The 27,479-nt window shown below is 40.3% G+C and overlaps 1 protein-coding gene across 1 annotated transcript in view; it reads right to left on the reverse strand.

Annotated features, from left to right (window-relative positions):
* The window catches only part of gopc (golgi-associated PDZ and coiled-coil motif containing), a 62,360-nt gene that overhangs the window by 22,598 nt on the left and 12,283 nt on the right, over window positions 1-27,479 (reverse strand). Inside the window, exons 2-5 of the mRNA XM_059981462.1 lie at window positions 9,842-10,006; window positions 4,086-4,261; window positions 2,760-2,925; window positions 1,223-1,318 (exon numbers count right to left, since the gene is read on the reverse strand). Coding sequence (XP_059837445.1) covers window positions 1,223-1,318; window positions 2,760-2,925; window positions 4,086-4,261; window positions 9,842-10,006 — 603 coding nt within the window. The remainder of the gene's footprint in view (window positions 1-1,222; window positions 1,319-2,759; window positions 2,926-4,085; window positions 4,262-9,841; window positions 10,007-27,479) is intronic.

Raw genomic sequence — 27,479 nt, forward strand, 5'->3', positions numbered from 1 at the left:
ATGAGTTGAGATGTTATGTTGAAGTTGCATAAGGCGTTGATGAAGGCTAATTTGGAATATCGTGTGCAGTTTTGGAGTATCATGTGAAGTTTGGATAGGTACATGGATGGGAGGAATATGGAGAGCTATGGCTCACGTGCAGATCCATGGGACTAGGCAGTTTATATGGTTTAACATGGACCGAAGGGCCTGTTTCTGTGCTGTAGCTTTCTATGACTATTTCCATAAGTTCTGCCTGACTTACTGAGTTGCTCCAGCATTTTGTGTGTGTTACAATGAATCTGTGGATTCTGTACTATAAATCCTTAACCTCAAATCTGCCTAAAATGTTCCTACAATATACTTCTCTTCAAAGCTGACTTTGCTATCTTTCCATTGTCTCCAATTTTCTTTCTTGTTTATATATGCACACAATCTATTAAGTGATAAGGTCTTGCAACGAACCATATACAAGAACTACAGTTATAAACGCTAATTCTACTGTCGCAAGTGCTATCAATTACACAAAAGTTATCCAAGCCTTATTTTTCTACTCTACTTTTTAAAACTTTTCCATTTAAATCTTTCAAAAGAATCAACTAACCCCAAATTGGTACAGTAAACTTTACTAAAACTATAAAACTCAGATACACTCTGCTCACAACCTCATACTTATGAAGCAGGAGAGTCTAAGCTTATTGACTTTGTGGATATCATGGAACATTATCAGCCTCTGCTAATTTTTAAAGAACATTAATCTTGAAGCTGTGGATACCAAATTTAAGAACAAACATGAGTTTTATTCTGCAACAAATCTACAACTCCATGAGTAGCCCTTCATAAACCTTCAACCTGTGAAACTTCATCAACATACAACAGCTATTCCATAAATAGAATCCAAATTACCTGTTGAATCCAAATAACCTGTTATAATGTTGATTTTCAATGTTTGAGAACATAGGTGATAAATCAAGAAAAAGTTATAGGCAATTAAGATTACACATTGTGATGACTAATGTTGGCCAATTCCATAAGAATTTGAAATTAAAATTGAAATAATTGTTGAGGGATTATAAATTAAAACTCACATGAGTTAAAGATCAAACGTATGCTGCTCATCATTCAAATTAAATAAAATTAACCATTACAATTAATACTCATATGAAGTTTCTGTTTTGAGTTAACATCAGTGTTTTCATTACTACAACAAGATAAACCTGGATTAATGTTACAGCAGACTTACTGTAATCGATATACCAAGTCCTTCATGATCCTCTTTAACCAACAGTACTTTGCGAATTGGCCCAACTCCTTGGGTCTTCCTAATTATATCTGGATCCTAATTTCAGGAAAGAGGAACAGATAAATAATTTTTGAATGTGAAAAGCAGGGAAAACCCTTGTGATACTTCTTTAAAATCTTATAAAATTGAGCAATTTATGAAATAATTTAACATAACTATGCTTTTTAAACATTAGAAAAAAATCTTATAATGCAAAAATAAGTACATAATTCACTAATAGTCAGCTGTTGGAATTTTAAGCATTAAGATTATAATTGTAGAAAGTAAAACAGAATTATTCAGAATGAAGGCAATTCATCAGAACCCTGATGAAGGGTCTTCAATCTGAAATGCTTGAATTGCACTGATTTATCTCTCATGTCTAGCACCTGAAGTTTTTTTAATATTTTAATTAAGAACACACATTCCAGTCAAATCTAATTTTCTGGAAAACAATGAAAAAATATTAAGATCTAATTAAGATTTTGAAAGGGCATCATCAAATAAAAATTTTGATTTTTATGAAAAGGTAAATCCTGTAATACTATTATTCAACTTTCAGAACTCAAATCGTTTAAATACTCCAGCACTGATAGAGATTTATATATTACACTCTTTATTGAAGTAAACTTCTTACAAAATTGACATGTACTATATCTGCCTAAGCCTATGATGTACAGAGGTGTGAAGGTCTCTCTGTACTTCAATCAGACCTCTTGTGTACGGCACAAATTCTTGGTAAATAGTCAAGCGTCTAAGTCTGGATTTACAGCCTAAAATTGTAATTGTTTAAGTTCCTAGTTACAACAAAGTTCCTCATGTAGATTGATTTTACTGTATTATATAATTACAGTAGGTCAATTTGAAATGAGTGCATTAAAATGCCCAACATGTATTTGATTAAAGTTAAGTCAACTGCTTCTTCCATTTGCAACTCCACACGTCCACACTTCAATTTCTCTACTTAACCCTCATTTGTCCTGCACTATCACTGTCAGTATTTGATTATCCCAATCATAATGTCATCACAGACCAGGGTTTCCCAAACATGCACCAGTTGAATCTAAATTGAGCACATACATTTGTTTTCTGCTAAGGTTTCTATGGTTTTGGTTGCCTTGAGGAATCTTGTGAAAGTAGTAAAAGAATTATATGAATTGCATAGGCAAGGTAATAATGAAAATAATACTCTTTGCTTTAATATGTTCATAAATACAATAACCATTTGCACAAATCAGATAACTAAAACCTATTAAGTATTCATTAGAAATGTTGACAGATGAACACTTGCACCATTTGAAAACACTCCTAAAAACATAAGCAAGATCAAGAACTGAAGTAATACTTCAACCTAGAGATATGTTTCAATCTCAAACTTTGTACCTCTTATTGAGGCTCAAGGAGAATTTCATCATTTGGAAGGTTCTTAATAAAACAAGCTAATATACTAGTAAACATTATCTTTAGTTAGAAGAGTGAAATTTGAAATTTTGTGTACATGTCCAGGTGGCGTGGGCAAGGGTCGTTTAGGGTCATTGCGTCCTCGGCATGCCCTAATAACTGTTTTATGTCTATGAAGATGTATTTCTGCTTCTAGCTGGTTCCAGAGTTTATCATGAGCAGGTCCTTTCATGTCTCGACCCAAAAGCTGGATTTGTTGGACCCTGCATGAAACATATTAACAATTAGGAGGTTTTAAAAAAATAGATGCTACAAATCATAATCATGAGATTCAGCAGATACTAGAAATCTAGAGTAACTCATGCAAAATGCTGGAGGAACTCAGCAGAGCAGGCAGCATCTATGGAATGGAATGGGTCTTGGGACGAAATGTCAACTCTTTAATCCCTTCCACAGATGTTGCCTGACCTGTTGAGTTCCTCCAGCACTTTGTGTTCTCTAAAAATAAATGGTGGTTTCTTAAAGAAGTTATATTTAAATCAGATTCAGACCCATTTTCATTTTAATGGAACAGAATCTGATATTGACGCTGACTGTTCGGCCCACTAGCTCCATACTGGCTTCCAGTGGAATAATCGTATCGATCCCGTTCCCATTCTTCAAGTTCCCTGTATATCCACAATTTATTCTCGCAAACAATGTGCATCAACTTTCCTTTGAGTCTTTTCTTGCTACTAACCTAAGATGAAGAAATTATTTTCAGTAACCAAATAAGCTAGCAAATCTTGGCATGTGGGGCAAAACAGAAAGACATAAAGGAATCCCATGCTTACATATTGAACATTTATATCTGTGCACTTGTAGTGCTACTGTGACAAGGTAATTTCATTTAGGATCAATAAAGTATCTATCTCTCTATCTATTTGCAATCTCTGCGAAGACATTACCCAAGGGCAAGTCAATAGAATTAATAACCGATCACTATGTTGTCTGAGGAGTAACAAAAACTGAGAAAATATAGAGTGAATCTTTAAATATGACTATTCAACAGGAAAGTTCTTCCTTTCACCATAATAACTAGACTTTGTAGATTTTCCCAAATTTTCTGTTATGTTTTGTATGCCTCTTTACCAGTTGGATCAATATCTAAATTTAATTGTGAAAATGTAGATATCTAAACTCAAGTTATTACATTTAAAGAAGTCTGGATTGGCACAGGGATAGGAGGGGATGGAGGGTGATGGTCCAAGTGTAGTTTGATGGGAAAAGGCAGAATGTAACTGATCAGCCTGTGAGATGACCTGTTTTTTTTCTGTAGTGCTCTATGACTCTACAATTCTAAGTCATTTACCAAATGAACAGAGCTAGACTGCTTTTTAGTTAGAATTGTGGTAATAGTCAGTAATTGTGAGCCACTGCTTACCTGCCCGCTAGCTCTTTATCCAGATACTTGGCTGCTAGCCTTGCACCGTAAACTTCAGCTTGTAGAACCGCTATATGTCGTCGCAGGGCTTCATTCTCTTTTCTTAGTAGCTTTACGTCAGCTTCCAGTTTTGCTTCCTTCACTTTTTCTTTTTTATTGGCTTCTAATTCTTTCTCCTTCCAAAAAAAAACATACACATTGTTTACCATTACATGTCATCAGTCTCATCAAAACAAAAAGTCCTTTGCAATGAGAACCAAGACCCCAATATCCCAACGCTAAAGAGTATCCAAGTCAAAATCTGGAGCTGGATTTGAATAATTCAGTCACAGTGTGACCAGAGAACTCAAGTACTAACAGTGATATTTTTATTGGCTATCTCAAAGCATAATTAAAATGCTGTCTCTGAAAACTACAAAGCAAAAGTTAATAAACGGCTTTAAACTCAGAAACAGAAATTAGCAACAAAAAGCCAGGAGCATGAGAATATTATTCCACCTAGCTTTCCTATTATTCAATGTCAAGCTTCTTAATATTTAAGCTGTAGAAAAAGAAAATATACTTTAGATTTCAAAAGCAGGAGTATGTAAATTATATAATTTCATTTATGTCAATGATCTTTGGTGACACAAAGCCTGTTTGCCACAATGATCTATCACATGAAGCTCATAAAACAGAATACTCAAGACATTTGAAAATACTTAATATTTTCCTTAGTTCTGAAAATAACAAACTATGAAACAAGTTAACACAAGAAATTCTACAGATGCTGGAAATAAGTGCAGTAGTTAATGCTGTGCAACTGTCTTGGTGCTTGCTTTGTTAATTATTAAACTTTTCTTAACCCAACAGTCATAGAAACATAGAAAATAGGTGCAGGAGGAGGTCATTCGGCCCTTCAAGCCTGCACCGCCATTCACTGTGATCATGGCTGATCATTCAACGCAGAACCCTGTACCTGCTTTCTCTCCATACTCCCTGAACCCTTGAGCCAGAAGGGCCAGATCTAACTTCCTCTTAAATATAGCCAGTGAACCGGCCTCAACTGTTTCCTGTGGCAGAGAATTCCACAGATTCACCACTCTCTGTGTGAAGAAGTTTTTCCTAATCTCGGTCCTAAAACGCTTCTCCTTTATCCTTAAGCTGTGACCCCTCGTTCTGGACTTCCACAACATCAGAAACAATTTTCCTGCATCTAGACTGTCCATTCCCTTTAGAATTTTATACGTTTCAATGAGATCCCCCCTCAATCTTCTAAATTCCAGTGAGTATAAGCCTAGTCGATCCAGTCTTTCTTCAAATGAAAGTCCTGCCATCCCAGGAATCAATCTGGTGAACCTTCTTTGTACTCCCTCTATGGCAAGAATGTCTTTCCTCAGATTAGGGGACCAAAACTGCACACAATACTCTACGTGCGGTCTCACCAAGGCCTTGTACAACTGCAGTAGAACTTCCCTGCTCCTGTACTCAAATCCTTTTGCTATGAATACCAACATACCATTTGCCTTTTTCACTGCCTGCTGTACCTGCACGCCCATCTTCAATGACTGGTGTACAATGACACCCAGGTCTCGTTGCATCTCCCCTTTTCCAAATCGGCCACCATTCAGATAATAATCTGTTTTCCTGTTCTTGCAGCCAAAGTGGATAACCTCACATTTATCCACATTAAATTGCATCCGTCATGAATTTGCCCACTCACTTAACCTATTCAAGTCACCATGCATCCTCTTAGGGTCCTCCTCACAGCTAACACCGCCGCCCAGCTTCGTGTCGTCCGCAAACTTGGAGATGCTGCATTTAATTCCCTCGTCTAAATCATTAATATATATTGTAAACAACTGGGGTCCCAGCACTGAGCCTTGAGGTACCCCACTAGTCACTGCCTGCCATTTTGAAAAGGTCCCATTTACTCCCACTCTTTGCTTCCTGTCTGCCAACCAATTCTCTATCCACATCAATACCATACCCCCAATACCATGTGCTTTAAGTTTGCACACTAATCTCCTGTGTGGGACCTTGTCAAAAGCCTTTTGAAAATCTAAATATACCACATCCACTGGCTCTCCCCTATCCACTCTACTAGTTACATCTTCAAAAAATTCTATAAGATACGTCAGACATGATTTTCCTTTCACAAATCCATGCTGACTTTGTCCAATGACTTCACCACTTTCCAAATGTGCTGTTCTTACATCTTTGATAATCGACTCTAGCATTTTCCCCACCACCGATGTCAGACTAACCGGTCTATAATTCCCCAGTTTTTCTCTCCCTCCTTTTTTAAAAAGTGGGGTTACATTAGCCACCCTCCAATCCTCAGGAACTAATCCAGAATCTAAGGAGTTTTGAAAAATTATCACTAATGCATCCACTATTTCTTGGGCTACTTCCTTAAGCACTCTGGGATGCAGACCATCTGGCCCCGGGGATTTATCTGCCTTTAATCCCTTCAATTTATCTAACACCACTTTACTACTAACATGTATTTCCCTCAGTTCCTCCATCTCACTGGACCCTCGGTCCCTACTATTTCTGGAAGATTATTTATGTCCTCCTTAGTGAAGACAGAACCAAAGTAGTTATTCAATTGGTCTGCCATGTCCTTGTTCCCTATGATCAATTCACCTGTTTCTGACTGTAAGGAACCTACATTTGTCTTGACCAATCTTTTTCTTTTCACATCTATAAAAGCTTTTACAGTCAGTTTTTATGTTTCCTGCCAGCTTTCTCTCATAATCTTTTTTCCCTTTCCTAATTAAGCCCTTTGTCCTCCTCCGCTGGACTCTGAATTTCTCCCAGTCCTTAGGTGCGCCGCTTTTTCTGGCTAATTTGTATGTTTCTTCCTTTGTCTTGATACTATCCCTAATTTCCCTTGTCAGCCATGGGTACGCTGCCTTCCCTGGTTTATTCTTTTGCCAAACTGGGGTGAACAATTGTTGCAGTTCATCCATGCGATCTTTAAATGCTTGCCATTGCATATTCACCGACAACCCTTTTAAGTATCATTTGCCAGTCTATCTTAGCTAATTCACGTCTCATACCTTCAAAGTTACCCTTCTTTAAGTTCAGAACCTTTGTTTCTGAATTAACTATGTCACTCTCCATCTTAATGAAGAATTCCACCATATTATGGTCACTCTTACCCAAGGGGCCTCGCACAACAAGATTGCTAACTAACCCTTCCTCACTGCTCAAATCCCAATCTAGAATGACCTGCTCTCTAGCTGGTTCCTCGACATGTTGGTTCAGAAAACCATCTCGCATACATTCCAAGAAATCCTCTTCTTCTGCACCCTTACCAACTTGGTTCACCCAATCTATACGTAGATTGAAGTCACCCATTATAACTACTGTTCCTTTATTGCACGCATTTCTAATTTCCTGTTTAATGCCATCCCCAACCTCACTACTACTGTTAGGTGGCCTGTACACAACTCCCACCAGCGTTTTCTACCCCTTAGTGTTATGCAGCTCTATCTATATCGATTCCACATCCTCCAGGCTAATGTCCTTCCTTTCTATTGTGTTAATCTCCCAGCAATGCTACCCCACCTCCTTTTCTTTCCTGTCTATCTCTCCGGAATATTGAATACCCCTGGATGTTGCGCTCCCATCCTTGGTCACCATGGAGCCATGTCTCTGTGATCCCAACTATATCATATTCATTAACAACTATCTGCACATTCAATTCATCCACCTTGTTACGAATCCTACATATGCTACACTGAGTTTGTAAAAAATGTATATTGCAATGACTTTGGTAAAACACCAGTGAAAAATGGTCAACATATTAAGAGTTGTAGTAACAGTGAATTAACTTATTTATATCGAATTACTGGTGAGGACTAGTTCAATTTACCACTGTTGTGCTCAATGTAAACATCAAACACTAACTCTATTTACCAACAGTCAGTCCTCTGCTAGAGTCCAAAATCAAAATTCCAGCATGATACATACAGAAAGTACAAAACTAATGGAAGGCAGCATGAGCTGGCACAAAGCCCACAACACAAAACCACACCAGCGTGCTCACTTACCATCTCATCCACTGAATGGACAGACTTGGGACAGGAAAAAAAAAGTTAGTAAGTTAGCATATAGAAAACAGTTAAAAAGGTACATTCACTGAAAAAAGAGAAATCAAAGGAGTTTGTACAAAAGTACCATAGAGATAATATTCATTGCCATATAATTCTACAGCACTTCAGTGAAAGGAGCAGCATTTTAAATTAAAACATCTATATATCCAAAAGAGTACAAATGGACAACAAATGTGTATACAATATTACTGGTAGGATTCCACTATGGTCAGAACTCAATCTTTAGTGTATAGTAATCTACAATATGGGGCTGCATGGTAGCTAGTGGTTTGCATCATGTTTACAGTACAACCAACAGTGTTCAATTCCCATCGCCACATGTAATGAGTTTGTACATTCTCCCTGTGACTGTCTGGGTTTCCTCCCACTATCTAAAGACAAACCGGTTGGTAGGTTAATTAATCATTGTAAACTGTCCTGTGATTAAGCTGGGGGATTGCTAGGCAACACGGCTCAAAGGGGCCATATTTCATTAAATAAATAAAACACAGTACATCACTTTATTGTAATATACTGTAAATCACTTATAACAGAAGGAACATAATAAAAGAAATTTCCAATTGACAGAAGCATTCCCACTTGGTTAATGGTGAAGGGGAAACATATCGATACTGTACAGAGATAGAGGTGTTCTGCTCTGTTTGGCAAATGGAACTAGAAGCTGAGATAATTACATAAATATACAAGTGGAGATGCAACAAAAAGGAGGTAGGAATAATAAAATAAGGAAGGACAATTCATACTGTGGAGAAGCAGACAGACTTGAAACATATATTCCCAAATCCTCAAAGGCAGCAAGATAAATTTATAAGATAGTTTAAAAAAAAATATGGGATTCTGAAGCACAGAACAATAGGAAAGTTACATTAAAACTGTACTCAAAACTAGCTTGAGTTCTGCAAGCAAAAGGAAATCTGCAGATGCTGGAAGTCCGAGCAACACACACTAAATGTTGAAGGAACTCAGCAGGCTAGGCAGCATCTATGGAAAAAAGTACAGTCAATGCTTTGGGCCAAAATTCTTCGGCAGGACTGGTTTTCTCTAAGGGTTTCAGCCTGAAATGTCGACAATACTTTTTTGTGTGCTGAGTTCTGCAAATAGTTTTGGTCAATACAGGAAAGATGTGATTATACTATAAAGGATGCAGACTGGTTTTATAAAGATTGTACAGAAATAGAAAACTGCACTAAAATAAAAAATAGATGGGTTGAGACTGTTTTCTCTAACAGTGAAGGCTGTGAAAGAACATAGCTGAATTGCATAAAGTTATGAAGGACCTAAATAAAGTCAACAACAAGGATCAATTTTCTTAAGAGTGGTGAAGAGATGAAGGATTATTTTTACCCATAAAGTGGCAGGAGTCTAGAACTCACTGCCTGAAAGAGTAGTAAAAAATATAAAACCTCATCATTGTTGTGTAGTTGAAGAGTCAAGATCAACAAGGTTGTGAAGCTTGTACTAGAAACCGGGATGAGGCTCTGTAGACCCTTTAATTGATCACCAGAGTCATGAAGGGTTTAACACTTCCTCCCCGTGTTGAAGTTGATGCATGAATATAATTTGCATAAAACAGGAGCAACCCAAATAATTCAATTCTTGAAACAAAGCTAGGTAACTTTAGAATTAATTAATTTTGTTTTAATGATAACATACCAGCTTAGCCTTGATTGAACCTGAGTCAACATTCTGTCCTGTCTTGGCGTGCAACTGGAGTTGGACAGCATGAAGCTGTAAAAGCTGATCATGTACTTCTTTCTCCAACACAGCTTTCTCAGCCTGAGTATCAATTAGCTCAGACTTCATGTCCAGTAGCTGAGCCTACAGAGCAAATAATTAAAAGATGGTTAATAATTTAGGTGAATCTTACAGTAACTACCACTGTAACTGTGAACTCTCTACAGTACTTTGAAGCAGCAACAGAATACTAAACACACAGGGGAACAAGTTCACTTGGTGAGTTTTATTAACTTAAATTTCCGTGTTTCGACATACAGTCGGCCCTCCGGATCAGTGGAGGTTTAATTCCAGGACCCCCCGCAGATACCAAATTCCACGGACACTCAGGTCCCGTATATAAAATGGCGTAGTATTTACATATAACCTACGCACATCCTCCCGTATACTTTAAATCATCTCTAGATTACTTATAATACCTAATACAATGTAAATAGTTGCTATACTGTATTGTTTAGGGAATAATGACAAGAAAAAAAGTCTGTACATGCTCAAACAACGAGTGCTGGAGAGTCTGGGTTTTTTTTCCGATCCCGATCCACAGTTGGTTGAATTCGCGGATGCGGAACCCATGGATACGGAGGGCCGACTGTATAATTTCTTGAAATGATTCAATAACAATAAAACAATAAAATGGAAGAGGATGCAAATATCTGATTAGCTGCCGTCTATGGATAAGAAACAAAAGTAAATCTTTCAGATTGATAACCTTCCATCAGAATTGTGTGTTTCTAGCATTTTCTTTTTTTCATTTGAATTGCCAATATTTGCAGTACTTTTAATTTAATGATAAGATCCAATTGCAAATAATTATGCAAATATTAACCATACAAACTATGAGGAAATTTCTAACCAACTATTGTACATATTCATATCCTAGAATATCTTACATAAATTAAGTACCTAACCCAAAAGGAAATAACTTGCCATGGCATTCACAATACGTTTCATATTCTGTATGGTCAGGGAAAAAGGGTACCGTTGTATGAATCACAAAGTTAGAGCCACCACATCCTACAGACTCACTGATTATGTCAGCAATTTGATCGCTATGCCAATGAGAAAGTTGTGAAATGGTTCTGGGCACAACCCACATGTTAACCCACTTGCTACTTTACAGAATATTCATTTTTAAAAGCTTCTCGAGCCAGATGTCAGAACACCCAGAAGTGCACACTTCCCTGGAGATTAAACAGCCATCTGTTCTGGCTGTATTCTGCTGTGTCAGGAACTTAATCTGAATTTTGATTTCTGCTGGCACTCCTGCAGCAATGAAACAGTTAACATAGATCAGTGTGGACTGAATAATTCAGGTAATGTGCAGTGGCTGCCTGAGAGCTGTCCAGGGTAAGGGTCGGTTCTTACAATGCAGAGATGAAGAGTGTAAGGATGCCTTTGAATTGGCACAGTGAATCCAGCCCATTACTGCAGGCCAGTCTACAGGAACTTAGCCGACACAGTATATCGCAGGCAAAGCTCTCCCCACCATTGAGCACATTTACAAGGAGCACTACCACAGGTAAACGGATAGATATGGTCATGAGGAAAACTTTAGACACACTGCCCTTCATAAAACAAAGTACTGAATACAGGAGATGGGATGCTGTGTTGAAGTTGTATAAGACTTTGGTAAGGACTAATTTGGAGTGTTGTGTGCTGTTTTGGTCACCTACCTATAGAAAAGATGTAAAGGTTGAAAGAATACAAAGAAAATTTACAAGGACGTTGCCGGGATTGGAGAACCACAGTTATAAGGGAAGACTGAATAAATTAGGACTTTATTCCTTGGAATGTAGAAGATTGAGGGAAGATTTGATAAAGGTATACAAAATTGTGAGGGATATAGATAGGGTAAATGCAAGCAGGCTTTTTCCACTGAGGTTGGGTGGACCTACAACTAGAGGTAATGGGTTAAGGATGAAAGGTGAAAAAAATTAAGGGGAACATGAGGGGAAACTTCTTTACTCAAGAGGATTGTGAGAGTGTGGAATAAGCTGCTAGTGCAGTTCGATTTCAATGCTTAAGGGGAGTTTGAAAGTAATGGTCCCACTGCAGTCCATGGGAGTAGGCCGTTTAAATAGTTTGTCACAGACCGGATGGTCTGAAGGGCCTGTTTCTGTGCTGTACTCTTCCATGACTCTACGACTCTATCACCAAGGACCCCCACATGACCTTTTCTTAATACTACCATTGACCGGGGGGTACAGGAGCCTTAGGTCCCACACCTCCAGGTTCAGGATTAAGGTTCCTGACTCAGCTTTCTCAATCCCAACAATCTCACCTGAGTTAGTAGGGCACTGAATTTGTAAGTATGGGGCAATTTCCAGACTGACAAAAAGGGCATTGTGAACAACTTCTATCACATTGAACAACTGATGAAGAAACACCAAGGATACAAACAGTATGTCAACAAGTGGATAAGCTACTGCCAATGGCCAAAAATGACTGGCACTCACTCATGGTGCCAGTTCAGATGCAGATCTAAACTTAGCACTGAATAGCTGCAACACTTGTTCCAGCATGTCCAACACCAACCCTCACATGCTACCATAACACATTGCCACAGTGGATCATTCCACACTAAGTTATGCAGCAAAAAAATCATTTTATTGTGAGTGCTCTAGAGCACTGAATCCTCAACCAGGTTACCAGCAAAGCAGTGGACAGAAGTAGAAAGGGCAGGTGTTGGCACCAAGTTCCTCCATCAGAGATGTATCTCACTATACAAAGCAGCTTAGCACTTAGCACAATGCTACTTCAGTTTGGGGCGTCGGAGTTCATAGTTCAATTCTGACGTCACCTTTATAAAGAGTTTGTGTGTTCCTTCCCATAATAATGTGGGTTTACTTTAAGCGCTCCTGTTTCCCCCCCCCCCCCCAACATTTCAAAGACCCACAGGTTAACAAGTTAATTAGTCATAGTACATTATTCTGTAATGAGCTAAGGTTAAGTCAGGGGTGACTGGGTGGTGAGGCTCATTAAGCTAGAACAGCCTGTTCCATGCTGTATCATTAAAACAATAAATGTTGTAATGATCCCTTTTAGCATTGATTCCACTAATGCTCTCATTCACCTTATCATATTTAAACATTTTTACACCTTGCAAATCTCTCCAATTTCCCTTTGAAAGATGCAATAATCTCTACTTCAACCACTTTTTATCACAAGGCATTACATTCTTCAGCACACCTTGTAAATAGAGGCTAACACAAATCTATCTCTTCAGTGTCTTGGTATCAACTATTTGCTCCTCTTCATTTCCACATTAAAAAGAGGAACAATCCCTTTAATCCAATAGCAAAATAGTGGAGCTGGAAATTTTTAACAAGACATCAGCTGTGTAGAGAAAAAACAACTTGAAGTCTTAGATTAACATAAATTTAGTTTGAAGTTTGTGAAGCTTTTAAAAAACAACTAAAAAGCCATAAGAGAAAAAAATGAAATATGAAGTTAAGCTAGCTAATAATATCAGAGGATATCATAAGATTGTTCAGATATATAAAGAGTAAAAGATAACAAAGAAATTGCATATAAACTGAACAAATATCTTGTTTCAGTCTTCACTGTGGAAGATATAGCAGTATGCCAGAAATTTTTAGAGTGTCAGGGAGAAGTGTGTGTAGTTGCTATTACTAAGGAGATGATTTCTAGGAAGCTGAGAAGTCTGAGGTAGATAAGTCACCTGGACCAAATGGACTATACCCCAGAGTTCAGAAAGAGGTAGATCAAAAGATTGTGGAGGCATTAGTAATGATTTTTCAAGAATCTCTAGATTCTTTAATAGTTCAAGAGTACTGAAAAATTGCAGAGGCCACTGCATTCTTTAAAAAGGGAAGGAGGCAGAGGAAAGGAAATTACAGTAATGCCTTACTTCAGTGGTTGGGAAGAGGCTGGAGTCCATTATTAAGGATGAGGTTTTGGGGTACTTGGAGGCACATGATTAAATCGGCTAAAGTCTGCATGGTTTCCTTAAGGGGAAATCCTGACTGACAAATCTGTTGAAAATCTTTGAGGAAATAAACAGGTTAGAGAAAGAGTCAGTGGATGTCATATACTTGGATTTTAAGAAGGCCATTGACAAGGTGCTGATAAGAAGCTGCTTAATAAGATAAGAGCCCATGGTATTACAGGAAAGACATTAATGTGGATAGAAGATATGCTAACTGGCAAAAAGCAAAGTGCAGGAATAAAGGAGGCATGCTATGGTTGGCTGCAGATGACTGTCATTGCTGGGCCCACTTCTTTTCGTGATCTGGATAACAGAATTGATTACTTTGTGACTAAGTTTGTAGTCAATACAAAAACAGATGGAGGGGCAGGCAGTATTAAGGAAGCGGTGAGACTGATGAAGGACTGAGACAATGGGAAAAGAAGTGTAAGATGCAATATAATTTAGGGAAGTGTATGGTTATGCACTTTGGAGAAGGAATAAAGGTACAGACTTTCTAACTGAGGATAAAATTCAAAAATCAGAGGTGTAGAGGGGCCTGAGAGTCCTTGTGCAGGGATTCCTTAATGGTTTACTTGTAGGTGTTGAATCATTGGTCAGAAAGACAAATGCAATGTTAGCATTCATTTTGAGAGGTCTAGAATATAAAAACGAGGATGTAATGCTTTAAGGCATTGGTCAGACTGCACTTGGAGTAATGTGAGCAGTTTTGGATGTCTTATCTAACAAAAGATGTACTGGCATTGTCGAGAGTCCAGGAGGTTCACAAGAATGACTTTAGTAAGAAAAAATTAACACATGAGGAACACTATGACTCTGGACATATATTCACTGTAGTTTATAAGAATGAGGGAGAGCCTCATTGAAACTTATTGAGTATTGAAAGGCCTACATAGAGTAGATGTATAGGGGAATTTAGGACCAGAAGGCACCGCGTCAGAACAGAGGAACGTCCATTTAGTACAGTGATGAGGAGGAATTCCTTTAGCCAGAGAGTAGTGAATTTGTGGAATTCATTGCCTATGGTGGCTATAGAGACTAAGACATTGGGTCTATTTAAGGCAGAGCTTGACAGTTTCTTGATTGGTAAGGGTGTCAATAGTTGCAAGGGAGTGCGGGAGTGTGGGGTTGAGGGTCAGCCATGATTGGGCGGTGAGGGAGATGGGACGAACTGCTTAATTCTGCTCCTATGTCTTATGGTCTATTGTCTAAAGGATCTAAATGGGAGAAAACGAAATTCTAAATAAAACAGTTCCAAGTTGCTGAGAAAAGTAAAGTTGTTCTATAATATGGCAGAGACCTGGAAAGAATAAATGACTTGTAGCAATGACACCAGCAGAACAAGTGGTTAACAAATAACAGTAGTGTCAATTCCTTCTGGTTCCCTCACACATCCCAAAGACACATGGACTAGTTGCTTAATGGACCACCACAAATTGCATAAATTGCACTGGTGAGTGATATAATCTAGGAAATGATAAAAATTCAGATTCAGTTTATTTGTCATTTAGAAACCACAAATGCAATGCAGTTAAAAAATGAGACAACGTTCCTCCAGAATAATATCACAAAAGCATATGACAAAACAGACTACACCAGAAAATCCACATAACGTTTGGCAATCCCCAATCCAGAGTCCGGAGAGGCTGCTGCGTATTAATATCGCGCTACAGTCTTAGTGTGTTCCCCGGAAAGGAGCTCCAAAGCCACCAGACAAAACAAGACCAAAATCTAAAGCTACAAGACCTGCACAAAACCACATAGTTACAACATATAGTTACAACAGTGCAAACAAAAAAAGCATAATTGATAAAAAAAAGACCATGGGCACAGTAAAAATAGTCCAAAGATGTTAAAAGGCTATAAGTTCAAAAGAAATCACGTCCCCAGGGTCCCGACAGACCCGCCATCCTATGCCGGCAGCAGAAGGGAATACCCCCACTATGGATTTCCAGGGCGCTGCCCAACTCAGCCCAGCAGACGCAGCACACAATGAAAGCTCCATCGGACCCAGCCTCGCAGACACAGCACACACCAAAAGTGACCTGACCGCAGCAGACTCCAAGTCCATCGAACCTCCGAGTCAACGACCATCCCCTCAGGCACAGCTTCTCCGAGCACCATCCTCTGCCGAGCGTATTAAGACAGCCCGGCCAACAGCCATCGGCAATGCAACCCCAAGGACTGGGGGCCTGTTCTTCCCAGCAGGGTCCCGGACCTCACAGCAGCAGCAGTAATGAAGAAGATCTTCCTGCAGATGTTCCTCCATGCTCCCACGTCCGTTTTCAATCGATTATGATTGTGCACAGCACCCCACTTCACAAAAAACAGATAATCAGCTCCGGAGTGGCCGCTGCAAACTGTGTCGTGCCGCCATCTTGGAATTTGAGGAGAATATGGGGAGAATAAATAAATAAATTAGGGTTAGCGTAGGATTAATGTGCAGTATATGGGTGATTGTTGGTTAGTGTAGACCCAGAAGATAAAAATCTTTATCAACCCAATCTGTTCCTTTCAATTTTATGTATTTCTATCGGGTAATTCCCCTCTGGGGAAAAGCAATTGAAATTTTGTAGAGGGCAGGCTCAAGGCTCAGAAAAGGGTCTATCTCTTTGCTGTATATCTTTATGATTATAATAAATGGATTTATCTAAGCAAGGCACAAATAGAAGAGAGTAATTAAATCTAAATTCTCCCGATGAGACCAAAAAGTGTACAACTGGAAATATGGCACTCAAGTCTGCAATCTAAATTTTAAATTCAAGATTCAAGATTTTTTAAATGTCATTTCTAGTACACAGGCATAAAGGAAAACAAAATATTAGTTACTCCAGATCCAATGCAGCAAAAAAAAAAGAAAAACACTAAATAACAATAATAAAAGAACAATAAATATAATTGCATAAGAGAGCTTATATACATAGATTATTCGTATGTTCATAAAGTGATGCTAGTTACAAGCTGATACTGACCTGGCTCTCAAGGAACTGTATGAGACCAACAGCACCCTGGAAACTGTACACCCAGAGGCTACTTTCATCGTTGTCAAAGACGTTAATAGAGCTTGTGGAACACAGGGAGATAGCATACTCGACTACTCCCTACTCTCTCTTCCACAATGCTAACAAAGTGCTCCTCCGTCCGCCATTTGGTAAGTTGGATCACTTTTCCATCTTGCTTCTGCCTGTACACAGGCAGAAGCTGAAACAAGAGGCGGCCATATTTAAAACTGTCCACTATTGATCCGGCCAATCAGTCTGCATACTACAGAACTGCTTTGATGACATCAACTGGAATGTCTTCCGTGCTGAGGATGTCTCCGAGTTCACAGAAGTGGTCACGAGCTTCATCCAGAAGTTATTCATTTTGTCTCCCAAAAGTCAGTCAGGGAGCATCCAAACCAGAAACCCTGGATCAATAGTTCCGTGTGTGCTGCACTTAGCACGCAAGACAGAACTTATGTTCCCGATAACCAACAGGAAGTCAAGAGCTGCAGCTACCATCTACGGAAAGTCATCAAGGCAGCGCAACAACAATACAGGAACAAGATCCCGACACAACTCACCATCAAAAACACACACAGCTTATGGCAAGGTCTGCACACCATTGCAGTCTTCAAAGCTATGCACAGTGGTGCTGCCAACATCACTACCTCTCTCCCAGATGAGCTAAATCTTTTTTTTTACGCTCTGTTCGATGTCGACAACACTGAGCCCCTGAAGAGAGCCACTGAAGCGACCTGCACCTTGGTCACCTCTGACACTGAAGTACACAGATGTTTCCAATGAGTGGACAGTCGCAAGGCTGTGGGATCAGATGGCATCCCAGGGCAAGTACTCAGGATGTGTGCAGCACAACTGGCAGGTGTGTTGACAAACATTTTTAATCTCTTCCTCTCCCAGTGTAGAGTGCTCTCCTGTTTTAAAACATCCACCATTGTCCCGGTACCTAAAAAGAGCAAGGTAATACATCTGAATGACTGGTGCCCTGTCACACTCACCTCAATAATAAGCAAATGCTTCGAGAGGCTGGTCAAGGATTACATCTGCAGCTTGCTACCACCAACACTGGTCCCCTACAATTCCTCTACTAACACAACCAATCAACAGATGATGCAATAACCGCAGCTCTACACACCGTCCTTACACACCTGGAGAAGAGGGATGCTTATGAAATTGCTGTTCTTGGATTACAATTCAGCATTCAACAACATAATTCCCTCCAAGTTTGACAAGAAGCTCAGAGACCTCAGCCTTCACCCTGCCTTGTGCAGCTGGATCCTGAACATCCTGTCAGATCACCAGCTGGTGGTAAAAGTGGGCATCCTCACCTCTGCCCCTCTGAACCTCAACATAGAAGCCCCTCAGAGATGTGTCCCCTCCCTGTATACCCTGGACCACAGCTCCAAACTGCTAATTAAATTTGCAGATAATACTACTGTAACACTCACGCGATCAGTTAATGTATGTCTAGGGGGAAATCTGTCCACCCGCTAAACCGTGTCTCCCGTTTCCGTGGATGCTGTGAAATGCATACTGGTACAAACTCGCACACACAATATCAAACCACACACCATGTACGTTTACAGAATACACTTTATAAATCTTACTAGAACTAGGTAATTAATAGCGATACAATATATGTGAAAGAAAAGCAAGAAAAGGTGCCAAAACTTATTAGAGTTCAGTCAATTTGTGCACAACCATTGGAGCTCAACTATCGAAGTCTTCGGTCCACTATTTGATCTTCTTCAACCTCCTTGACCCGCCGCCTAGGACCAACCTTGGTGGTTGACCAGCGCACATCCAGCACGACCTCCTTCCTCCCGATCTCCCCTCCATCTCCCCAAAAGCCCGCACAACACTAGCTTACAGACCCACAAGACAGAATAACATCTATCCAAATTGGTTAACAAATGAATACAATTCTCGTTATCAGTAAATATAACCCAAACAAGCTGTGAGAGAAAGCACTCTCTCACCATACAAAGAAGCAATCTTACCTCTAACATAACAAAGAAGCCATTTTGATTAACATACGCAGTAACATAAAGAAGAAACCCCTTATACTTCATTGATCGGTCTTGTCCCAAATAATAATGAGGCAGCCTATAGAGAAGTCATCGCCCTGACACAGTGATGTCAAGAAAACAATCTCTTCCTCAATGTCTCAAAAACAAAAGAGCTGGTTGTGGACTACAGGAGGAATGGAGACAGACTAACCCCTATTGACATCAATGGATCTGGGGTAGAGAGGGTGAACAGCTTTAAGTTCTTCAGCATACACATCACCAAAGATCTCACCTGGTCTGTACATACTGGCTGTGTGGTGAAAATGCATAACTGTGCCTCTTTCACCTCAAACAGTTGAAGGAGATTGGCATGAGTGCCCCAAACCTAAGGACTTTCTATAGGGACACAATTGAGAGCATCTGACCGGCTGCATCACTGCCTGGTATGGGAACTGTACTTCTCTCGATCGCAGAGCTCTGCAGAGAGTGGTGCGGACAGCCCAGCGCATCTGTAGATGTGAACTTCCCATTATTCAGGACATTTACAGAGATAGGTGCATAAAAAGGGCCCAAAGGATCATTGGGGACCCGAGTCACCCCAACTACAAACTGCTCCAGCTGCTACCATCCAGGAAATCATACCACAGCATAAAAGCCAGGACAAACCAGCTCCCGGACAGCTTCTTCCACCAGGCCATCAGAATGATTAATTCACACTGACACAATTGTATTTCTATTGTAATTCTATTTCTATGACCACTTGTTGTAGAGCCTCCCTCTCTGCCATAGTACAGATTCTGTGTCATATATTGATGATGCATGTTAGGATGCTCTCTACTGCACATCTGTAGAAGGACACGAGTATCGATGTGCATAGTCCAGCTCCCTTCAGCCTCCTCAGAAAGTTGAGGCATTAATGAGTTTTCTTGTAGACCCCTCTGTAGCCCATCTCATCATTGTTGGTGATGAGCCCAACCACTGTCATGTATTTTACATTGAATACAGAAGGCCAAGTTGCACCCAGCAAGTAACACTTCTTGCTTTAATTACTGACAATCTACCCCCAGTTTTAAAAGAACACCTTCTTTTAGATAGCGCCACTAACTTTTTTTCACTTTTGACTTCCTTCATTTCCATCTTATCCTCTTTCTCTCCACCCCTCCCTCTTCAAAACATTTTTGACTTCTTCAGTTTCATGAAAGACACCAGTGTGTGACACTGTTTATCTTTGCATAGATGATACCCAACCATGAAAAATTAAAAATCTCTTTTAATTGTGTAGATTGCCTAGATATCTGTTAATGTCACAGTGTTAATATAACTGAACAACAGTAACAATAGAATGATTATTAGAAACATTATTACTGTTGACTGGATGAACTTATGCTGCGCTGAAATGGATAAACTTGTGCAATACAGTTCATGAAAAAATATGTACATAAGTTCCATTCTAAAGAACTAAAAACATTGACGGTCAACACAAATATCCTTTCCAATAGTTGCATTTATGAAATAAAAGGAACCAACATGCCAGTGAGCATATTCTAAGTTAGTAGAAAGATGGCATAATCCTTCAGATAATAAACAACTCCAATTAATCAAGTGCCCAAACACTGCTAAGTATTGTCCGTGAATCCATCAAATATAGGAGCAGAATTAGGCCATTTGGCCAATTGAGTCTACTCCACCATTTCATTGTGGCTGATCCATTTTCCCCTCAGCCCCAGTCTCCTGCCTTCTCTCCATACCCTTTCATGCCCTCACCAGTCAAGAATCTATCAACCTCTTCCTTAAATATTGGCCTCCTTAGCTGCTGTGGCAAGAATTTCACAGATTCACCACTCTCTGGCTAAACAAATTCCTCCGCATCACATTCTAAATGGGCATCCCTCTACTCTGAGACTGTCCTCTGGTCTCAGACCAATGTCCACTATAGGAAATGTCCTCTCCACATCCAGTCTATCGAGGCTTTTCAACATTCAATAAGCTTCAATGAGATCCCCCCCACCCCCCCATATTCTTCTGAATTTGTGTGAGTACAAATACAGAGTTAAAAATCAAATACAGAGCTATGAAACACTCCTCATATGATAAGCCTTTCAATCCCGGAATCATTTTTGTAAGTGTCCTTTGAACCCTCTCAATGTCACTACATTTTTTTGTCATTGAATTTTAAATCTGGTGAGATTAACTGAAAAAATAAAAAGGGCATAACTATTTTTGACCACTTTAGGCTACTGGTCCTTATTGACGATGTGGCCACATTATTAAGTACACCTGCTCTTTCCTACAACTATCTAATAAGTCATCACGTGGCAGCAACTCAATGCAGACGCATGCAGACATAGTCAAGGGGTTCAGTTTTTGTTCAGTGCAAATATCAGAATGGTGAGGAAATGTGATCTAAGTGACACTGAATGTTAATGTTTGTTGGTGCCCGACAGGGCATCTCAGAAACTGCAGATCTCATGGGATTATTTATTTACTTACTTACTTATGTCAACAGTCTAACAGTCTCTAGAGTTTACAGAGAATAATGTGAAAAACATCCAGCAAGTGGCAGTTCTGTAGGGCAAAAATGCCTTGTTAATGAGTGAGATCAGAGGAGAAGGCCAGACCAGTTCAAGCTGACAGGAAGGCGACAGTAACTCAAATAACCACACGTTACAAGAGTGGTGTGTGGAAGAGCATCTCTAAATACACAGCACACTGAACCTTGAAGTGGATGAGCTACAGCAGCAGAAGATCATAAATGTTCACTCAGTGGCCATTTTATTAGGTATGGGAGGAAACTAATAAAGAGGCCACTGAGCAAAAACATGAAATATCGACAAATCCATACAAGGCATTTCTCAGTAAAACTACTGCATGGGTGAAAACAGCTTCACTGTGGAGACACTTGTCAAAAGTCAGCAATTTGTACTACATAATGTTAAAGTAATCATTTTGCTGCATCTTTACTTAAAGGTAAGCCAACAATAACAACACAGGTCATCCCCAACAGGTTTTGCTGGGCAGCACTAACCTTTCAAAGGGATTTGGTACAGGCCTTCATGGCTGCATTGTAACCACATCCAAACACATACCTGTACAAATTCAAAAGTCCAATGTATGTAGATTCATTCCTGAAAATGGCAAAATACTGTATACTCCCTCCACTCTTAGTAATTGTTCTTTCACATCTGTCTTATGTGCTTTTAATTACATGCATTACAATTCCTTGGAAGTATGGTTATACATAATGAGTGATTTTGAGCATTTTCCAACTTACAGCCAAAATCTTGGTTTTACATATCATCTCTTAACATAGCAAAAGCATCTCAAGACAACAAGATATAGAAGCAGAATTAGGCCATCAAATCTCATCCCTTCATAAAAGCAACTACACAAAATTTTACTCTCTTATCATGCGCAAAAAATAAAAATTACCAATTCACTATATTAAATTTTACAAATACAAACAATCCTCTGACATTGTCAAAAAAGTAATCAAGTTAGTATTATTCATATCTGATGAAGGGGTAATATTTTGAGCTATGGATTTCAAATCCTTTTTAATATGTCAAGAAATAAAATTTTACTACTATTATTCATAAAAACGGTAGATTCAGTCTCATGGATGTGTAAATCTGGTTGCAATTACCATATACTTAATTGTTCTTTATTCGCAGGATTCAAATGTACAAAATAAGAGTTTTTTTCCCCAGCCTGTTCTTTCTCCTATTAAGCAACTGCAGTAATTTACGCATCATCCTATTGCTCAATCATTTCATTCCACGCATGGTAAGAATTACTGTGGTAATGACTAGAACACAAACTATTTGTTAAATTTAAAGTACAAAACCAATGAAACAGTAATCAGGCAAGTTATTCAAGTGATTGTTGAGCCTGATCCACAGGTTCTACTGGTGCTTATCACATTTCTTTCCCTTAGATAATCCCTCAGGGTGATGGATGATTTATTTTTTACTCCAGTCCTAAGATGGCTGAAGATTTCTGCGTGGGATCATTTGATGCGGCAGATGGGTGGGTAGTCAGGAATGTTGAGCAGTCCTACCACAGCATGTAAAAGGCTCAATGTGCTCCTACTATAACCCTTGAAGAACATGGGACCTTCCCGGATGCTGTCCTTCACCCTGAATGGTTGTGGCCAGTGATTGAAGTGAACTTCTTCAATGAGGATGTTACATTGCACAGGAAGACTTTGGGTCCGTTGAAGCATTTACTCTATTTTTTTTCTTCTATATATTATATTACATTGTACTGCTGCTGCTTTAAATAAAATAAATTCCACGACATATGCCAGTGATAATAAACCTGATTCTGAAATCTCTTGATATTGGAGAAGCATTCATGCTTCAAGAAATGTGCATGGCCAAAGCCTCGCTGCTGGATATGTTGGCCTGTCAAAGGATATTAAAATTGGTCTGCAAATCTATTTGTTGGATCTTTGGTCATGGTGTTAGTTCCCCTGGCGTTTTGTGTGTTTGCCATGATCCCAAAAGATGGGGATGACAGACTTGCCGCAAAACACAGTACTGAGTTTGGCAACACGAGTGAATCTGCAGATGCTGGAAATAAATAAAAAACACAAAATGCTGGCAGAACTCAGCAGGCCAGACAGCATCTATGGGAGGAGGTAATAACGACGTTTTGGGCCGAAACCCTTCATCAGGAGTACTGAGTTTGGGATCTTTATCTTTGAATACTCCTTTCCTCATTTCAAGCCAAATTAGTACATTCGAGCCTTAGGCAACAGTCATTCTTCATTGAGAGGAGGCTCTCGAGATAAGGAAATTATCTCCTTTTTCCTGAGTTTCATTTTGGACCTGGACTTTGAGTGTGGACCAGAGGCATGTTGGTAGACCACCTTAGTTTTTCAGCTGTTTAGTGTGAGCTGCATTCTTTTGTAAAACTCAGTGAAGTTAACAACTTGGGGGACTAATCTCTGGAAAAGTCAGCAGTAGATGGCAATTTAGTGACTGTGGTTGATCAACCCGCAATCTGTAATAGAGATGAATATTTAGTGGACTAAATTCATAATAAGGAGAAGCTCATACTGGAACACACACAAAATGCTGGAGGAATTTAGCAGGCCAGGCAGCATCTATGGAAAAAAAAGTACAGTTGACGTTTCAGGCCGAGACCACTTGGCGGGACTGGAGTGGGGAAAAAAAATGAAGAGTAGATTTAAAAGAAGCGGGAGGGGAGAGAGAAACACAAGGTGATAGATGAAACCAGAAAGGGGGGGGGGGGGGAAGAATGAAAGAGCTGGAAAGTTGATTGGTGAAAGAGATACAAGGTTGGAGAAGGGAGTCTGATAGGAGAAGACAGAAGACCATGGAAGAAAGAAAAAGCGGGGAAGGAGCACCAGAGGGAGGTGATGGAGAAGCAAGGAGATAAGATGAGAGACAGAAGAGAGGGAAAAGAGGATGGGATATGGTGGGGGTGGGGGGCATTACCAGAAGTTCAAGAAATCGATGTTAATACAATCAGGTTGGAGGCTACCCAGACAGGTGTTGTTCCTCCAACCTCAGTGCGCCCTCTTCACAACAGTAAAGGAGGTTATGGATTGACATATTGGAACAGGAATGGGAAGTAGAATTAAAATTGAATTGAACTGACTTTATTTCTTACATCCTTCACATACATTAGGAGTAAAGATCTTCATGTCTCCATCTAAATATGCAATAGTAATTTACAATAATTTATAATAAATAAAACAGTCAATGTAACATAGAGTACACTTAACTCAGCGTGAGTTAATCACTCTAATGGCCTGGTGGAAGAAGCATTCCCAGAGCCTGTTGGTCCTGGGCTTTTATGCTGCAGTATCATTTCCCAGATGGTAGCAGCTGGAACAGATTGTGGTTGGGGTGACTTGGGTCCCCAGTGATCCTACAGGCCCTTTTTACACACACTTGTCCTTGTAGATGTCCTGAATCATGGGAAGTTCACAACTACAGATGCGCTGGGCTATTCACACCACTCTCTGCAGAATCCTGTGATTAACGGAGGCACAGTTCCCATACCAGGCAGTGATGCAGCCAGTCAGAATGTTCTCAAATGTGTCCCTGTAGAGAGCTCTTAGGATTCCGGGGCCCATACCAAACTTCCTCAACTGTCTGAGGTGAAAGAGGCACTGTTGTGTCTTTTTCACCACACAGCTGGTGTGTGCAGACCACGTGAGGTCCTCGGTAATATGGATGTCAAGAAACTTAAAGCTGTTTACCCTCTGAACCCCAGATTATTTGACATCAATAGGGGTTAGCCTGTCTCCATTTCTCCTGTAATCCACAACCAGCTCATTTGTTTTTGCCACATTGAGGGGAGGTTGTTTTCTTGACACAACTGTGTCAGAGAGATGACTTCTTCCCTGTAAGCCACCTCGTAATTGTTTGAGAGAAAACCAATCAATGTAGTGTCGTCGGCAAATTTAATTATCAGATTAGAGGTGTGGGTGGCGACAGAGTCATGGGTATACAGGGAGTAAAGAAGGGAACTTAGTACACAGCCCTGAGGGGCTTCTGTGTTGAGGGTCAGAGGGGCAGAGGTGAGGGAGCCCACTCTTACAACCTGCTGGCGAACTGACAGGAAGTTCAGGATCCAGCTGCACAAGGCAGGGTGAAGGCCAAGGTCTCTGAGCTTCTTATCGAGCCTGGATGGAACTATGGTGTTGAATGCTGAACTGTAGTCCAAGAACAGCATTCTCACATAAGCATCCTTCTTCTCCAGATATGCAAGGATAGTAAGTAGAGCAGTGGCTATTGCATCATCTGTCAATTGTGTTGGTAGGCGAATTGTAGCGGATCCAGTTTGGGTGGTAGCATGCTGCAGATATAATCCTTGACCAGCCTCTCAAAGCATTTGCTTATTATTGAGGTGAGTGTGACAGGACGTCAGTTGTTCAGGCATGTTACCTGAGTCTCTTTCTAAAAAGAAAGGCCCTTGTGGCTAAAGGGATCAGGGGGTATGGAGAGAAAGCAGGTGCAGGGTTCTGAGTTGGATGATCAGCCATGATCATACTGAATGGCGGTACAGGCTCCAAGGGCCGAATTGTGCACCTATTTTCTATGTTTCTATGGTCGTTTTTGGTACAGAGACAATGGTGGATAATTTGAAGCAGGAGGGCACTCTACACTGGGAGAGGGAGAGATTAAAAATGTCTGTAAACACACCTGCCAGTTGTGCTGCACACATTCTGAGTACTTGCCCTGGGATGCCATCTGATCCCGCAGCCTTGCGACTGTCCACTCATTGGAAATACTTGCGTAACTCAGCCTCAGAGACGACCGGATTGCAGGCTGTAGCGGTGGCTTTCCTCGGAGGAGGACATTGAACCGAGCGTAAATGTGATTGATCTCATCTCGGAGAGAGGCTGCGATGTTGGTGGCACCACTATGTTTGGCTTTGCAGTCTGCGATGGTATGCAGCCTTCACCACAAGTCACGTGCTATTTGTTATGAATCTTGACTCAATCTTGTCCCTGTATTATTGTTTCGCAGCTTTGATAGCTTTGCTCACATCATAGCTGCTTTTCTTGAGCTCTAGCTAATCGCCAGCGAGGTAAGCTTTATGTCACGCTGTAAGTACTGCTCACACGGAACTACTGACCCTGGGGTTTCTGGTTCAATAAGACCCTGACCAATTTCTGGGGGTGCACTTCTGGATGAAATACATGACTCTATCAGTGAACTTGGAGACAACCTCATCATGGAAGACATTCCAGTCAACATCATCAAGCAGTCCTGCAGCATGGAGGCCAATTGGTTGGACCAAAAGTAGATGGTTTTAACAATGGTTGCTTCTTGTTTCAGCTTCTGCCTGTACGTCGGCAAAAGCAAGATCAAAGTGTGATCTGATTTTCCAAAAGTTGGGCGAAGGAGAGCTTTGTAAGCGTTGCAGGAGTGTAACAGAGGTCAAGTATCTTATCTCCATGAGTGCTCAACTGGATGTGCTGACAAAACTTTGAGAGCCTTTCATCAGCAACGCTAAACTCACTGACAACAATGAAGGCAGCCTCTGGTTGTGCAGTGTCAAACGTTTTGATGGTCTTGTACAATTCCCTGAGGGCCAGAATCAGCCTGTGGCAGAATGTACACCGTGATGATAACAGACATGAACTCCTTAGGCAGCCAGTAGGGTCTGAACAGCAGCACCAGGTATTCCAGGTCTGGGGAACATAAGGATTTGACTGCATGCACATTCTGGGGGGGTCGCACCATGCAATGTTGACCACGAAGCATACCCCTCGACCTTTACTCTTCCCAGAGAGGTTTTTTGACCTGTCAGCCTGGAACCCAGAATGCTCACTGGCCTGATCCAGTATCTCCTCCGTCAGCCAGGTCTCCACGAAGCACAAAACATTGTATTCTTTTGCTTCCTGCTTATAGGAGATTCTGGATGTCAGTTCACAAAGCTTGTTGTCCAGGGACTGAATGTTAGCCAGGAATATGCTAAGGAGCAGCGGTTGACTTACGCCATCTCAACCTCACCAGGTGCTGGCCCTTCCCCCCTCACCTCTGGCGCTTCTTCTGAGGTGGTAGCGGTGTAAGAGATGAGTCTCCCATGGATCGTGCAAGCAAGGGATCTCAGTG

The sequence above is a fragment of the Hypanus sabinus genome, chromosome 10, assembly GCF_030144855.1.
Source record: "Hypanus sabinus isolate sHypSab1 chromosome 10, sHypSab1.hap1, whole genome shotgun sequence".
Taxonomy (NCBI): domain Eukaryota; kingdom Metazoa; phylum Chordata; class Chondrichthyes; order Myliobatiformes; family Dasyatidae; genus Hypanus; species Hypanus sabinus.